Here is a 17,818-nt window from a genome sequence, read left to right on the forward strand (position 1 = left end):
CTCGGAAAGAAGTGGGTGGGGCCTTTGGGGGCGGAAGTAGCGCTGCATTGTGGGCTCGCTTAGAGCGGTGGAGTTGATCCTGAATGAAAGTGGCGCGCCGCCGCTGACGTTTCCCGGGTAGAAGCTGCCGGGATTTGGACCCCGGCCGGGATCCGGGTGCCTCGGACCCCTACTGCAGAGCCGATCGCAAGGAGGCGGTGGCGTTGGCGCGGCGAACGTTGGTGGAGGGGGTGGCTCTGCACGGCCCCGAGACATGGCTCATAACAAGATCCCGCCGCGGTGGCTGAACTGTCCGCGACGCGGCCAGCCTGTGGCAGGTAACCCGGACTGGGAGGGGGAGTGTTCGAATCCCTGCTTACCGGTTGACCCAGGGGTGGGCCGTCTGAGGGGCGCAGCTTTCGGTGGTTCCGTGATTGTTTGTGGTATTTCAGGACCGAGATGTGCTCTGTCCGATGAAGCTTCGTGGTTGAGTGTTAGGGAAAATGGATTGGAGGGGGGTGGGTCTGTGGGTGGGGGCAAGTGTCACTCACCTGTAAGGCTAACTATTTTATTGCGAACGGGAAGGTAGACCGGAGGTTTGTGTGGCAGGAACAGAGGATCCAAGAACACAGTGAGCCTTACTTTGAAGCTTAGTCAGAAGTTTGTGAACTGTCCAGTGTTCTCGGGGGGAGAAAGGACAAGTGTCAGTCTTGAGGTGGAGGGCCGAAGAGGAGGGGAAGTTTCCCAGTGGTGAAATGGATCTACCGTGAGACTAGAGTTTGTTTTTTTTTAATGTGAAATTTTGCCTCTTTATTGAGTTTGACGCACAGTAAGCCTTAAATTTAAAGCGCAGTTTGGTAGATATTGACCACACACGTGCACACACTTCACTGAAACACTCATGAAACCATCACCACAATGGAGATAGTGAAGATAACCATCACTTCTCAAAGTTTCCCCCTGCCCCTTGGTAATCCCTTCCTCCTCAGGCAACTTCCTGTATACTTTCTGTCACTATAGATTAGTTTGTATTTTCTATAATTTTTAAAAAGAAATGGAAACATATAATATGTACACTTTTTTGAGGGGGAGGTCTCTGGGTTCTTTCAGCATTATTTTGAGATTTATCCGTGTTTTTGTATGTATATGTGTTCATCCCTTATTGCTGAGTATCCATTGTTATGGATATATCACATTTGTTTATCCATTCCCTTGCTGATCCGTCATTTGGGTTGTTTCCAGTTTTTGGCTATTACAAATTAACTTGTATGGTTATTTGTCTGGACATAGGCTTTCATTTCTCTGTGTAAATTTCTGGGACAGGAATGGATCATATGGTAGGTGTATGTTTAACCTTTTAAAAAGATGCCAAAGTCTTAACATTCCAAAGTCATAACATTATACATTCCCACCATCCATGTAGGAGAGTTCTCTGCTCCACATCCTCTCCAACACTTGGTATGACCAGTCTTTTTAATTTTACCGACTGTAGGTATTTAGTAATATTGTGGTTTGATGTTGAGTTTCTTGGCAATTCACATATCTTTTGTTAAATGTCCAAATCTTGTACTGATTTTTTAATTGGGTTTTTATTTTATTGTTGAGCTGTAAATACAAGCCCTTTGTTGGATATATGCTTAAATTTTTTTCCCTCCCATCTGTGGCTTGCCTTTTCATTTTCTTAACAATGTCTTTTGAAGAGTGAAAGATGTATTTTATTTTGTTTATTATTTTTTTTGCAAGAGTGAGAGATTTAAATTTTAACTCTTACTGCTTATTCTAGAAGGTATTTTGCAACAAAAATTAAAAGGTTTTGTAGTAAACCATGATTGCTATTTTTTTTTTTTTAACGTTTATTTATTTTTGAGACAGAGACACAGAGCATGAACAGGGGAGGGGCAGAGAGGGAGACACAGAATCTGAAACAGGCTCCAGGCTCTGAGCTGTCAGCACAGAGCCCGATGTGGGGCTTGAACCCATGAACTGTGAGATCATGACCTGAACCAAAGTCGGACGTTTAACCGACTGAGCCACCCAGGCGCCCCCATGATTGCTTATTATGTACATATGTATAGTATATCTGACTAGTTATTTAAAATTGTTGGAAGAGATTCTCTTGTCACTTTTTATTCAGGTTCTCCTGAATTTGTCAGCGTTTCTTCACATTTTATATAAAATCTTGTCAGTAAAACCATATCCACTGTGGACAAGTGATATTGAAAGATAACCTAAGGAAGTCTTAGAATGAGGAAATGTTTTTCTTTTAAAAAATTTTTTTAGTGTTTATTTATTGAGATTCAGAGAGACAAAGCATGAGCAGGGGACAGGCAGACAGAGAGGGAGACACAGAATCCCAAGCAGGCTCTCGCTCTCAGCTGTCAGCACAGAGCCCAACGTGGGGCTCGAACTTAGAACCACGAGATCATGACCTGAGCCGAAGTCGGACGCTTAACTGACTGAGCCACCCAGGTGCCCCTTTTTCTTTATGCTCTAACCATTTTTACGTGTATTTGCACTTGAAATGAAAACAGTTTGTATTTTATAATCATTGTACTTATTCAAATGAATTGATCACAATTCTTTATATTTTTCTTCGTAGGTCTTAAATCTTCAACCGTTTTGACTTTTTTCCCATTACCATCTCTGACTTAGTAGTGAATTCTTTCTGTTTTACATGGGGTTTTCTCTGTGGAGCTATGAAGAAACCTCTAAACTTAGATGCCTGGCTTCTTTTCTAGTTTGGAGCATGTTTCCTGGATTCTTTTATTAGAGTTATCTCCTGCACTGATTTGTGAGAAAAACAAAATCATAAAGAAGTCCTTGCCAAAGTGATTTCTAAAATTTGGAATTAGAAAAACGGTTTAATACCAGAATTCTAATGTAATCTGGAGGCTGGCAGTGACAGAGATCAGAATACTGACTTACTGTTAGATTAATGGAAGGAATGTGACACTGACTGGAGGTAGTAGCAGCAGGTAAGGCGCTAACTCAGGCAGCTTTATGCCTCTCTGAGGAATAGAGTTGTGTGCCTTTATTTCTCCCTCTACTGGGAACGAAGGGCCAGGAATAAAGCTTTTCTTTATTATTGTATTGGAATATCTTGGCTTCCAAAAATTAGATTCTTAATTATTGTGGCTTGGTGAGATACTAAGCTCACCTATCTGATTAATTGTCCTTGGACAGAACCCCAGGCCTCTTGATAATCAAATTGGATCTTTACTAATAGTAATCAATACTGCTTTGGTTTGTGATGCTTATTAGAAAGTAAAGCGAATACAATGTACAATTCTTGGTAAGTTTCTCCAAAGTTCCCTCAAAGTTCTGTCTGTATATCCTAGAAGTGTTTATTTTGGAAATGCAAGGTTAGCAATATTTTATAACAGGTGGAGTGAGAAATACTAGCTATATTCTTGCAGTCTTCAGTGAAAAATAAGGAATAATTCACATTCCATTTTCTGCCTCATATTTTCTTCCTTTTTTTTTTCTGATTATAAAAATAATCCATGCTTATTGGATAATTCTTTGGTTTTTGGCATATTAGGAAGATGTGTTATGGCTGCTTAAATTTTCTCACTGTAGACATTAGATGCATCTCATTGGTGTTAGATGTTAATGATTTTCCTGATTTAGAAGATGGTACTAATTAAATATAATCTGTTTCACTGTTGACTATTAAAGAAGTCACCTTCTTTAATTAAACCAGACTTCCAATGAGAGAGAGCTCCAGAAGATAGGGCCAAGTTTTATTTCTGAAGAATCCTTTTTTTCACCTGGTTAGTGATAGATTTCAGGTGAACACTTTGAAGAATGCAAAATTCTCATTTCTTATAGGTAGATCATTCAACATAAAATAATCTTGTACTTGGGGCGCCTGGCTGTCTCAGTTGGAAGAGCACATGACTCTTGATCTTGGGGTTGTGAGTTCGAGCCTCATGTTGGGTATAGATTACTTAAAATAAGTAAAACTTAAAAAAAATTACTTGGTACTTACTTGTACTTCCTATGTGAAGAACCCACCAGGAACTAACTGTAGGAATGTAATATGAAACAGTCTAGTGATAGGGATGGTGGCTTTGGAGTCATATTATTTAGCAAATATTTGAGAGTCTACTTTCTGCTAGTCCTTGGGGCTAGGGAGATGATTTAGACATAGTTCCTTACCTTAAAGAGTACATAATCTCATGGGAATAGAAAATCATTTTAAGATAGTTATGTTGTAACAAGTACGATCACAACTGTTATAGAATATAATGGAATATCAGAGGTGATAAGCCTAATTCTTTATTTGAGGTTGGGGAAGAGGTGATGAGGAAGAAGAAGGGGATTATGGAAGGCTTCCTGGAGGAGGTGATTCATGAATTATCTTGAATAAATAGAAGTTTGCGAGATGGATAATTGTGGGGTATTTTTTTTTTTTTTTTTTGGAAAGGCTTTAGGATAGGATGATGATAGGAGAGATCTCAGACTGAAAGTGAAGATATGAGGTTGGAGAGTATGAGCCAGATCATACATGCTAATAGTGTGTGATAAGGAATTTTAATATTTATATGCTTTTAAATTGCACTGGCAAACTATTGCAGTTTTTAAAGCACTGGAATGAGGTGATTTGACATCAATTTTAAGAAGCTTACTGTTTTTTTTTTTTTTAAAGTAAGCTCCATGCCAGTGTGAGCCTTGAACTCATAACCCCAATATCTGGAGTCACGTGCTCTGTGAACTGAGCCAGGCAGGTGCCCTAAAAAGCTTGCTTTGGGGGTGCCTGGGTGGCTCAGTTGGTTAAGTGTCTGACTCTTGATTTTGACTCAGGTTATGATCTCATGGTTTGTGGGTTTGAGTGCTGCTGTCAGCATAGAGCCCGCTTGGGATTTTCTCTCTCTCTCTCTCTCTCTCTCTCTCTCTCTCTCTCTCTCTCTCTATCTCTCTCTCTCTCTGTCCCTCCCCAATCACACTCTCTCTTTCTGTCAAAATAAATAAATAAACTAAAAAAAAAAAACTTGTCAAAACTAAAGAAAGGTGTCCTTTGAATAGGGACACCTTGGTGACTCAGTCCGTAGAGCATGTGACTCTTGATCTCCGGGTCGTGAGTTTGAGCCCCACATTGGGTGTAGAGTTTACTTGGAAAAAAAAATTTACTTTGATTGCTCTATGTTTAATGAAGTGAAAGAGATAAAAATGGAAGTAGGGAGACTAGTTAGGAATTTGTTGTGATAGTCCAGGTGAAAGACAATGGTGATGGTTTAAAAGTAGAGTTGAAGAGTGGTAGGCTGATTTGAGAGATGTTAAAGAGGGAAAATGGACAGAATTTGAATATAGAATGAGGGAAAGAGTTAAAAATGAGTCCTAAGTTCCTGGCTTATGCAGTAGGATGATTGGTATCATTAGGGCTTATTGGGGAGAAGTGGGTTGGAAGAGGTATTCTTTTAAAAAAAAATTTTTTTTTTTAATGTTTATTTATTTATTAAAAAAAATTTTTTTTTGACATTTATTTATTTTTGAGACAGAGAGAGACAGAGCATGAATGGGGGAGGGTCAGAGAGAGGGAGACACAGAATCTGAAACAGGCTCCAGGCTCTGAGCTTTCAGCACAGAGCCTGACGCGGGGCTCAAACCCATGGACTGCGAGATCATGACCTGAGCCGAAGTCGGCCGCTTAACTGACTGAGCCGCCCAGGTGCCCCAATGTTTATTTATTTTTGAGAGAGACAGAGACAGAATGCAAGTGGGTTAGGGGCAGAGAGAGAGGGAGACACAGAAACAGAAGCAGGCTCCAGGCTCTGAGCTGTCAGCACAGAGCCCGACGCGGGGCTCGAACTCACGAGCCGTGAGATCATGACCTGAGCCGAAGTCAGACGCTCAACCGACTGAGCCACCCGGGTGCCCCTGGAAGAGGTATTCTTAAGGTGCTGATTACTCAAGAAGAGATGTTGAGTATACAGTTGGATATATGGTTTGGAATTCAAACAAGTTTGAGTTGGAGATACACATTTAACAATCATCAAATAAAGACAATATTTAAAGACATGGTAGTTGATTAATCAGGATAAGTAATGCTAGTTTCTTTAGCAGACAACTTCCCAAATTCAGGGGTTTCAATCAAAACATGTTTATTTCTCATTCATATCTCAATGCATTGTCTGTCAGCTTAGCTTTTGTAGGTAATTCTCCATGTGGTGAACCTCTGGGCTCTTTACATCTTGTCCTGCCATCCTTTTAAATGTGTGACCTCTAAGGTTGTCATAGAAGGGGAAGAGCAGGAATGAGTGATCTCTCGGGGGGTTTTGTGGCCAGCCTTGGTAGTATGTTTAACCCCTGCTGATATCCCACTGGCTAGAATCCAGTCACATGGACCTCACCTAACGACAAGAGAAGCTGAGAAATGTAGTCTTTCCATGTGCCCTGGAAGAGGAAAATAAAAAATTTGGTCAACAGATAGCATTGTTTCTGCCATGGCAGTGGATAAGACCTTCTAGAGAGTAGAGAAAATGGAGAAGGCCTAGGACAGGACCCACAGAAATCCAGAATTTTGAAGTCTGGTAGAGGAAAAAAGAGAGAATGTAGGAATTGAGAAGGAGTAGCCAGAAATTGGGGATGGTGTAATCCAACCATGGATTGCCATGGAAGCCAAGAGAATTTTTTGAGAAAGAAGGAGTTGTCAAATATATGAGATGCTGCTGAGATGTTAAGATACTGGAAAAGTTGGTAACAACGTGGAGGGGAGGAAGAGATGATTCATGGTCCTTGAGGAGGGAACACAGAAGGGAATCCAGAGCAGAGGGGAGGGGATTGCCTTTAATGGGGGAAGGATGGGAGATGAGAGAGAAGATGAATTGAGATACAGAAAGGTTTGTAGATTAACCGCAAAGGTGAGACAAGTTTTTGTCTGATGGTGGAGAGGCATTGTTGAATAGTTAACATCTGTATCACCTGCGTTTGAATCCCTCTTTTACCCCATTTATTAGAATAAAGTGTGACATTTGGGCAAGTTAATCTCTCTTGCTTTGATTTTCTCACTTGTAAAATGGGGATAATAATAGCACTTACTTTTTTGTTAGGAGTAAATGAATTAATCTGTGTAAAATGTTTTAAATGGTGCTTGATATGTGGTGAGCATGCAAAGTTAGCTTATATTATTATTTCTGTTTCTTTTTACCTTTTCACTGAGGTGTAGCATAAAGCTGTCAGTTGAAAAGGGGATGGGGAAGCTTGCTATATTTTATGAATGAGGAATATATGAAATATTTGTCACGGAAGGTGGTGGCGTGTGGTAGGATTGCCTTTGAGATTGGTGATTATGGTTGATGGTGTCAGCTATCTGCTGTGCTGTGAGATTTTCTCTGGGAGCCCTGAGCTGCACAGGTGTAGGGCCAAAGAAGTCAGATGGTTGAGTTTGTTGAGGTCTGGGTTTTTCTCAGGTGAGTGTGGTCGAGTGATGCGGGAGGAGGAAGGAGGTTAAGGGTGTTTAGAAGGGACTGATTATGATGATCAGCTATGGACTCTGACGTTGATAAGAAGTGAAGCCTGGAGGAGCTGATGGAAACAGGATCAGACTTCTGAGACAGCAGTGAGGAGGAGAGAGGGTCTAATGGGATGAATCTTCTAACATATCATATTATTTCCTTATTTGTTATGTTTCTTGTTTATAGTTCATTTTTTCCCCAATAGAATACAAGCTCTGTGAGGGCAGGGATTTTTATCTGTTTTTTTTTTTTTTTTTTTTCTTTTCACTAATGTATTCCATGTACCTAGAACAATGCCTGGTACACAATAAGTACTTATTAACTATTTGTTAAATAAGCTAAATGAAGTATAAGAATTTAGATGAGATGATGGTAGAGGTGGTGAGAAGTGAAAAGTGATCAGATTCTGGATATATTTTGAAGATAGATCCGAGAGGATTTGCTGATGGATTGGACATGGGGTATGAGAAAAAGAGAGGGGTCAAGGATAACTCTAAACGGTTTGGCCTGAGCTACTAAAAAAATAATGTTAACCATTTGCTGAGATGGGGAAGACCATGAGAGGAGCAGCTTTTGGAGTTGGAATATTGAGAACTCAGGTTTGGAAATGAGGTCTGAGACATATTTTGACATCAAGTGGAGATTAAGTCAGGTAGGCAGTTTGATATCTGAGCCTAGAGTTCAGGGAGAGGTTTGGACTGGAGATACACATTGTTAAGTCAGCAGCACGTTGATGGCTTTTAAAGCTGTGAGACCAGATGAGACACCAGGTGAGTGAATGTCGATAGAAAGGTGTGAGGACAGAGCCCTGGGACAAAACATTGAGGGGTCAGGGAGTTAGGGGGAGCTAGTAAAGGAGGTTGAGAAGTAGAGGCCAGAGATATAGGAGGAAAACCAGAAATATGTAGTATCCTGAAAGCCAAGTGAAAACGTGATTCAAGAATTAAAAATTAAATTGAATTTAAAAAGTGGTCTTGAATTGAACAGTGACCAGTTCTTTGAGAACTGAGAATTGACAATTGGATTTTGCAGTGTAGAAGTTATTGGTGATCTTGAGTAGTTTTGTAGAAAATAAAAATTTTAAAAATTATGTTTTTATGAGATTTAGGTTAAAACCTCTGAACAGATGTTAAGATTTTACTGAGGTTATTTTAGGTAGATATTTATTCTTATGGATATTGTGTTTTAAGATATAAATCAGTTAAAATAATTGATTTTAAAATTGATTATATGAGGTGGCTACTTTTATGCTTATACTATGATTCAGGAAAAAAAAGGTCAAAGAGGTCGGTCAGTCTTGCTGAAATTATGATCACTGATAATGGTTGTTTGAAAGGTGATTTTGGTTGATATGCTTGTCAGCATGATCCCTATGCTGGAATGCAGGATAAAGTGCATAAGATGGAGAAGGTTCATAGTAAAAAAGTAAAATTAAGAATTTTAAAGAACTGATTTAATTCACTCCATTATCAATTTTCCTGTATTTAAGAACTTTAAGGCAGTAACTTTTTAATGTAGTAGTTTAAAACCTTAGTCTTTTTTAAAAAACTATTACCCAATGCTTTTTAATTTTTTATTATTTTTACTTTAAAAAATTTTATTAATCAGCTATAGTTGACATAGAATGTTATATTAGTTTCAGGTGTACGACAGTAATTGGACAGTTCTGTACATTATCCAGTGCTTACCATGATGTGTTGTTACCTTCTGTCACCATACAGTGTTGTTACAATATTATTGACTCTATTTCCTATGCTGTTCATTTCATCCCTGTGACTTATTTATTTTATTAGTGAAAGTTTGTACTCCTTAAGCCCCTTCACCTATTTTGTCCATACTCCCTGCACCCCACCCTGTTCCCCAAACTTAAGAGTCTTTTTGGAAGTTCCATTCACTGGTAATTATTCTTTTGCTATTATATTTGATTGTCAATTTCTGGAATTTATTTAAACATTCTAAGGTGGTACTTGTAAAAGGTGTAGTTTAGATTGAGAATACTTCATGAACAGTTCTATTTAAAACATTTTAAGAACGTGATTTGAGAATTGCTAATTATAGTTTCAACTTGGAACATTTTCTTTAATGAAAATTGTTACCCATCTTAATGTTGTTTAGGAAGATTCTTACCTCTGAAGACAATGTTAGGACCAAGATATGATAGTCAAGTTGCTGAAGAAAATCGGTTCCATCCCAGTATGCTCTCAAATTATCTAAAGAGTCTGAAGGTAAGAAACAAAACATTTTTGATATTGATTTAGTATACTTTATCCCTTTCTTGTTCTTCAGGTGGCTTTAAAAAAACCTTTTTATTTTGAAATAATTCATTGACTAAGAGGAAGTTGCAAAACTTGTACATAGAGTTCTGTCAACCCTCCTCCCAGCTTTTCCCAATGGTGACATCTTATATTATTGTAGTACAATATTAAAAGCAGGAAATTGACCTTCATACATTACAGTATTTTCGAATAGATTACAGATCTTATTTAGTTTTTACAGTTCTACCAGTTTTTACGTACATTTGTGTGTATGTGTGAATAGTTCTCTGTGGTTTGATCCAATGTATAGATTCCTGGTGTTGGTTACAGGACTGTTTCATCTCCACGAAGGAACTCCCTCTGCCACCCCGTTATAGTCAGACTCCTCCCCTCCCATCCCTGTACACTGAAAACTGCTAATCTGTTTTCCATCTCTGTAGTTTTGTCATTTTGAGAATGTTGTATAAATGAAATAAAACAGTATATGGCCTTCTGGGATTGGCTTTTTTCACTAAGTGTAATGCCCTGGAAGTCCATCCAAGTTTCAACAAAAAGTTTGTTCCTTTTAAAAACATTCCATGCTCACGGATTGGAAGAAGAAATATTGTAAAAATGTTGATACTACCCAAAGCAGTTTATACATTCAGTGCAATCCCAATCAGAATTACACCAGCATTCTTCTCAGAGCTGGAACGAACAACCCTAAAATTTGTATGGAACCACAAAAGACCCCAAATAGCCAAAGTAATATTGAAAAAGAAAACCAAAGCGAGAGGCATCACAATCCCGGACTTTAGCCTCTGCTACAAATCTGTAATCATCAAGACAGTGTTGTATTTGCACAAAAACAGACACCTAGACCAATGGAATAGAATAGAGAACCCAGAATTGGACCCACAAATGTATGGCCAACTAATCTTTGACAAAGCAGGAAAGAGTATCCAACAGAAAAAAGACAGTCTCTTTAGCAAATGGTGCTGGGAGAACTGGACAGCAACATGCAGAACAATGAAACTGGACCACTTTCTTACACCATGCACAAAAATAAACTCAAAATGGATGAAAGACCTAAATGTGATGGGAAGCCATCAAAATCCTGGAGTAGAAACCAGGAACAACCTCTTTGACCTCAGCCGCAGCAACTTCTTATTTGATGTTTCTGAAGGGGGGGGAAATAAAAGCAAAAATGAACTATTGGGACCTCATCAAGGTAAAAACCTTCTGCACTGCAAAGGAAACAGTCAACAAAACTATAAAGAATCTATAAAGATTCTTTATAAAATCTATAAAAAAAAAAAAAAATCTATAAAAAAAAAAAAAAATCTATAAAGAACTTACCAAACTCAATGCCCGAAAAACAATCCATTGAAGAAATGGGCAGAAGACATGAATAAACACTTTTCCATAGAAGACATTCAGATGGCAAACAGACACATGAAAAGATGCTTAACATCACTCATTATCATGGAAATACAAATCAAAACCACATTGAGGGGCTCCTGGGTGGCTCAGTTGGTTAAGTGTCCGACTTTCGCTCAGGTCATGATCTCACGGTTCATGAGTTCAAGCCCTAAGTCAGACTCTGTGCTCACAGCTGGGAGCCTGGAGCCTGCTTCAGATTCTGTCTGCCCCCGAATGAATAAACATTTAGAAAAAACAACAACAAAAAAACTACATTGAGATACCACCTCACACTGGTCAAAGTGGCTAAAATTAACAACTCAGGAAACAACAGATGTTGGCACGGATGTGGAGAAACGGGAACCTTCTTGCACTGTTGGTGAGAATGCAAACTGATGTAGCTGCTCTGGAAAACAGTGTGAAGGTTCCTCAAAAAAATTAAAAATAGAATTACCCTGTGACCTAGCAATTGCACTGCTAGGAATTTATCCAAAATATACAGGAGTGCTGATTCATAGGGGTGCACATGTACCCCAATGTTTACAGCGGCGCTCTCAACAATAGCCAAATTATGGAAAGAGCACAAATATCCATCAACTGATGAATGGGTAAAGAAGATGTGGTTTTATATATACAATGGAATACTACCTGGCAATGAGAAAGAATGAAATCTTGCCATTTGCAATAGCATGGATGGAACTGGAGGGTATTATGCTAAGTGAAATAAGTCAGTCAGAGAAAGATAAGATATGTTATCATTCATATGTGGAATTTGAGAAGCTTAACAGAGGACCATGGGGGAAGGGAAGGGGAAAAAATAGTTTCAAACTGAGAGGGAGGCAAACCATAAGAGACTCTTAAATACAGAGAACAAACTGAGGGTTGCTGAAGGGGGAGGTAGGTGGGGGTAGGGGGAGGTAAATGGGTGATGGGCATTAAGGAGGGCACTTGTTGGGATGAGCACTGTCTGTTGTATGTAAGTGATGAATCATGGGCATTTGCACTGTGTACACTATATGTTAGTTAACTTGACAATAAATTATATAAAAAAAAAGTTTGTTCCTTTTTATTGTTGAGTAGTAGTCAGTTGTATGGATGTATCATCAGGTTTATTTAACTCCTCCCATTGAGTGGTTAAATAACCATTTAACCAATTTGAATTATTTCCAGGTGTGGGGTATTGCACATAAAGCTCTTGTGAACATTCATGCACAGGTGTTTGTGTGAACAGTAGTTTTTGTTTTCCTGGAATAAATACTCAAGAGTATGATTGCTGAGTGCATGGCTAGTTTTACAATAAGTGCCAAACTATTTTTCTAAATGAAACATTATAATTTTTACATTATTCGGACATAATGCTGATTAGTTTCCTAGGACTTCTGTAACAAATTACCACAAACTGGGTGGTTTAAAACATTTATTCTCTCACAGTTCTGGACACCAGAAATTCTAAATCAAGGTGTTGCAAAGTTTTGCTCCTTCTGGAGGCTTGGAGGGAGAATCTTTTCCGTCCTTTTCTCCTAGCTTCTCGTGATTGCCTGTGATCCTTGGCATTCCTTAGCGTGAGCTCTGTGGGTTGTCTCTCTTGTTACCATTCTTCCTGTGTGTGTCTGTCCAAATTTCTGTCTTTTAAAGACACCCTAATCCAGTATGACCACATCTTAACTTGAGTGTATTTGTAATGATCCTATAGCCTGTTTCCAAATAAGGTCACCTTCACAGGTTCTAGGAGTTAGGACTTGGACATATCTTTTCAGGGGACGTAATTCAGCCTTTAATACTAATCTTTGTACTCTTCCATTCTAGTACATTCAGCAAATATTAGTACCCATTATGTGCAAGTCTTTTTTTTTTTTTTTTGTATGTTTATTTGAGAAAGAGAGAGAGAGGATTCAAAGCAGGTGCTGTGCTGAGAGCAGAGAGCCTGATGTGGGGCTCGAACTCAAGAAACTGAGATCGTGAACTGAACTGAAGATGCTTAACCGACTGAGCTACCCAGGTGCTCTGCATTATGTGCAAGGCTTCTATCATGAGTTAGAAAAATTGCCATTTAGATTTGAAAACCTCTTACTTATCCCTTTTCTTGGTGTAGTTTTCTTGAGTCTTTATATGTTAATATTTTTTTATTTTAGCTTGTAAACTTTTAATTTTTATTTTCATTATCAGTAATCATATTGAAAATTATAGTTTGAGTTTAGAAGCCACATAGCCTGGCTTTGATTTCCAGTTTGCCCCTTACAACTTTGTGGGCAAGTTACGTATCTCTTCCTGTTTTCAGTTTCCTCATCTGTAAATAAAGTAATAAAATTAGTGCATAGGAAGCATGTAGAATAGTGTTTGGCACGGAGGAAGGACTTCATTTAAATCTCACAAGAATTCTATGAGATAGATACTGTTAATATGCTTACTTCAGGGATTGGGATTATTATGAAAAATAAATATGTGTATGTAATATATGTATGTATGTATGTGTATGCAAACAGATTCACACACAAATATGTTATCCACACAGACATATCACATACACACATGTACATATATATGGGGTTCTGGGCAATTAAGTCCTATAGTACAGTTTCTCAGTTTCCCTGGCTAAACTATTCCTGTGTGTTTAGAAAACTCATATTTTCTTGCTTATCACCACTTTTCATCCATTTGTTATTTTGGACCTGTAGACACACAACACGGGTTCTAATTCTAACTCACTGAGCAGCTGTATTAATAAGCTCTAAATGTTTGTGTTTGACAATACATGTCCTCTGAAGGAATTAAGATCACTGCAGAAGGTATGTGGGAAGAGTAGTAGGCCCAGGTGGGGCAGATTGTAGAAATTGCTATCAAAAATACACTTCTATAAGTAAGAGCTAATCTGATGGGTAGACCTATCTCTCATCTGCATTTGAACTAAGGAATCTGGAGATATCAGTGGAGTACATTATGGTAGCTAATATTTTAGAAACACACAGTTTTGTCAGTTTTGTTGTATATGAAATATAAACGTTTTTGCCATTTTTTTGCTCTCTAATAATGGAGTCAAATTATGTATTCCTGTGTCCTTTAGGCACATCCAATAATAGGTACTCAATAAAAGCAATAGCAATGAAAGTGAGAAAAATCACAGTTTAAGAAGTATAGATTATTTCTCTTGCCATTCTTCCCAGAGAGTATATACTTCAGAATGAAGTGGAAGATGTATGAATTAACTCTTCTTTTACTTGGCTCAGTTCAGGTGTGCATTTCTTTTCAAAAAAAAAAAAATTTTTTTTAACATTTATTCATTTTTTGAGAGTGAGAGAGACAGAGCATGAGCAGGGGATGGGCAGAGAGAGAGGGAGACACAGAATTAGAAGCAGGCTCCAGGCTCTGAGCTGTCAGCACAGAGCCCGACGCGGGGCTCAGACCCACGGATCTCAAGATCATGACCTGAGCTGAAGCCACCTAGGCACTCCTCAGGTGTGCATTTCTTAGTGAGACTATCTTACTAGTCTGAATGTGATTCTAGTTGTTAATTATTTTTTAAACCAGTTGGCCCCTGATCATAAGCCAACTTAGTGCTGAACAGAAGAAATAATGATTTTTGTTCCAATGCGGGAAGAAAAACTGCTGAGAGATGGGATTAAGTCTTCAGTGAATTGCACAATTATGGCCATGAGCCCTGTTCTTCATTGATTATTTAAGGGATTTACAAGAGAATTTTGACTGTACACACTTTTTGCCTTATCTAGTACTCACTTTAGCATTTAACTGCCTAGCATGTGATGTTGTGATAGCTTCTTGGAATGCTGGGTTGATGTATGCCTGCAGCTTGAGTGGGGTACCTTTTAGATGGAGGCCTTTCCTGTTTTATCATCTTGTCTAGTAAATCATAGGTGGAGTGGGAGATGCAGAAAATGATATCCACGTTGGTTTTTTTTTTAGGTAGACTTTTATGATGTTGAAATGGAGTAGGTTTTGTTTATGTTCTTGTTCCATCGTTAGTTTGGGGGTTAATTTATTTCATTTAGTGCCTGCTAAGTTCTAGTGCCTTGAATAAGACTTAAGTGAGTGATGCTTTTGTTGTCAGTAGTTCGTTGGCAGAACTAAAATCTCCCTCAATATAGATGGATGAAGCTGGAGTATTGCCATTTAGTCAGTTTGTTTTGGAACAAATTCAGTTACTAGTAAATCTGCCCTTTTTCTTTTCTTTTCTTTTCTTTTCTTTTTTTTAAGGTTAAAATGGGCTTGTTAGTGGACCTAACAAACACTTCAAGGTTCTATGACAGAAATGACATAGAAAAAGAAGGAATCAAATATATAAAACTTCAGTGTAAAGGGTAAGTCATGTATTAAATTTGTATAATATTGAAACTTTTGCTGAAATTTCAATTTCTTCTTTTTCAAAAAAAAAAAAAAAATGTTTCCATATTACTAGACATGGTGAGTGCCCTACAACTGAGAATACCGAGACATTTATTCGTCTGTGTGAGCGGTTTAATGAAAGAAACCCACCTGAACTTATAGGTATGTTTGGCTTTACCACTGTTTGAATATTTTATTTTGTGATTGAGTTTCCATTTTCTTTTTTGCAGGTGAGGTGATATGGAAGTTTTTTTGTTTTCTTTTTTAAGTAATTGCTAGCAAGTATTTATTAAAGTAATAGACTAACTTTTTTGTAAACTATGGAATACATTTTTGTAATTTTTATATTTTTCAAGATAAAACCCTAAGTGCCCCTCTTCGGGTATACTATTGGGAAAGTTTCCCTTAAACACTACATAGTTGCTTTTTATAAGATTGCATTTTATACTGTGTATTGTGAAACTTTCTTTTCCCATTCAGTATTGTATTTCTGAGACTAATCCATGATGATGTACGTAACTGCGGTTCATTTTTGCTGCCGTATAACATGCCATCACGAATACACTACCATTTATCCATTCTGTTGATGGACAGTCATTTCAGCAGATATTTATTGTTTGCTACTCTTTGCAAGATGTAGGCTCTTGGAACATATTAGTGAAGAAAACAAAGTCTCTGCTCTTCTGGAGCTTATATTTTAGTGTGGGGGGGGTGGAAAAGGTGAGGGGAGGTGGAAGGCAGGCAATAAACAAATGTATTAAATAAGAAAAAAAAAAGACAGTTACTTAAAATGACATTTGGTTTATTTTCAGTTTTTCTCCCCCCCTGTTTTAAACAGTACTACTAGGAATGGCTTCTAGAATTTTTAAGGTTTGATTTTTAGCTTTGAATCTTTGTTCTTTCTGGTATTTATATTGTCATATGGTCTGAATTGATCTAATTTAAATATTTTCTATATAACCAATTCTTTGTTTTAGCACAGCTTATTGAATAATTTTTTCTCCTGATATCTAAATGCCGTAAATTAACTTTGTATATGTTCTATTGGAAAATTTTTCCAATTCATTTGCCTTTTAATTTTCAAGTAATATTTTAAAACTTTTTTGTTAATATATTTTCTTTTGCGATTTCTCCTTTTTGAAGTCGTAAGCAGCTAGTATTTTCTCTATTCAGGTTATTAACTGAAAAACTACTAGGACTGGTAAGAAAGTTGGACACAGATAAATAAGATAATATATTTGGACACAGATAAATAAGAAAGCATCAACTTTCTTGCAAATAAACAGCAAATAGGAAGTAAAATTAGAGGGGCATCCAGGTGGCTCAGTTGGTGAAGGATCTGACGTTGGCTCAGGTCATGATCTCATGGTTCATGAATTCAAGCCCTGCATTGGGCTCTGTCCTCTCAGCGTGGAGCCTGCTTCGCTCCTCTGTCTCCGTCTCTCTCCCTGCCCCTCCCTTGCTTGTGTGTTCTCTTTCTCTCTCAGAAATAAACATTTTTAAAAATAAAATTAGAGAATGGTCTTATTAGTAATAGTGGTTAACGTTTATTGAAGATTTATTTTCTGCTGGTCACCCTGTAAACCATTTTACATACATTATTCATTTTCTTTTCACAGTAATCCTATTGAGTAGACATTATTGTCACCTCCATTTTATGATGAGAAACAGGCTTGGAAAGATTAAGTGACTTGCTCAAGGTCATTCACACAGCTAGTAATGGTTACAGCTTAGATCATATCCTAAGCAATCTGAGTTGTAAGTTCACACTCTAAACCACTTCTCTTTTCTGTAATGGAAGTATGAGATACCAAAGAATAAAGTTATTAAGAAGTGTAGGAGGTCTTTATGAAGGAAATATACCTGGATATTAAAAGACCTGAAGAAATAGACATTTGTCTCCACTAATTCCAATTTTTAATGTAATTCTAATCCCAGAGAGACTTTGGAAGAATTACTATGAATTTTTTGTTTGTAAAATTTACTGTTGCCATGGAAGACAACATACATTGAGCACGGAGAAAACTTGTTTGGCAAATCAAACAGGCAATATTATGAGCAAGAAAATTTTGAGAAACAAAAGTAATGAGGGGATTGTCCTTACCAGTTATTAAAGCATAGGGTAAAGCAGTGGAAACTACAGAAGTTCCCTGGTGGTGGAGGAGATGTTTTTTAAATCATAGGGGGAAGGTGTGATTATTCAACAAATGGTGTTGAGAAAATTAGCCCAGTATATAATAACATATATTTTAGATGAATTAAATACTTTTAAAAGGACTTGTAAGAAGATAGGAGAAAATACAGGTCAGCATTTATTTATTTCCAGAGTAAGGTAGGATATTCCAAGTATATCATCAAAGGGAGAATCCATAAATATTTTTTTAGGAG

The 17,818-nt window shown here is 37.7% G+C and overlaps 1 protein-coding gene across 1 annotated transcript in view; it reads left to right on the plus strand.

Moving 5' to 3' along the window:
• Positions 1-23: 23 nt before the first annotated feature.
• The window catches only part of RNGTT (RNA guanylyltransferase and 5'-phosphatase), a 306,404-nt gene continuing 288,609 nt past the window's right edge, over positions 24-17,818 (plus strand). Inside the window, exons 1-4 of the mRNA XM_019442831.2 lie at positions 24-317; positions 9,552-9,661; positions 15,302-15,405; positions 15,504-15,592. Of these exons, the coding sequence (XP_019298376.1) occupies positions 254-317; positions 9,552-9,661; positions 15,302-15,405; positions 15,504-15,592 (367 nt within the window). The 5' untranslated portion in view covers positions 24-253. The remainder of the gene's footprint in view (positions 318-9,551; positions 9,662-15,301; positions 15,406-15,503; positions 15,593-17,818) is intronic.

The sequence above is a fragment of the Panthera pardus genome, unplaced genomic scaffold (assembly GCF_024362965.1).
Source record: "Panthera pardus isolate Hobbes unplaced genomic scaffold, ASM2436296v1 HiC_scaffold_17, whole genome shotgun sequence".
Taxonomy (NCBI): Eukaryota; Metazoa; Chordata; class Mammalia; order Carnivora; family Felidae; genus Panthera; species Panthera pardus.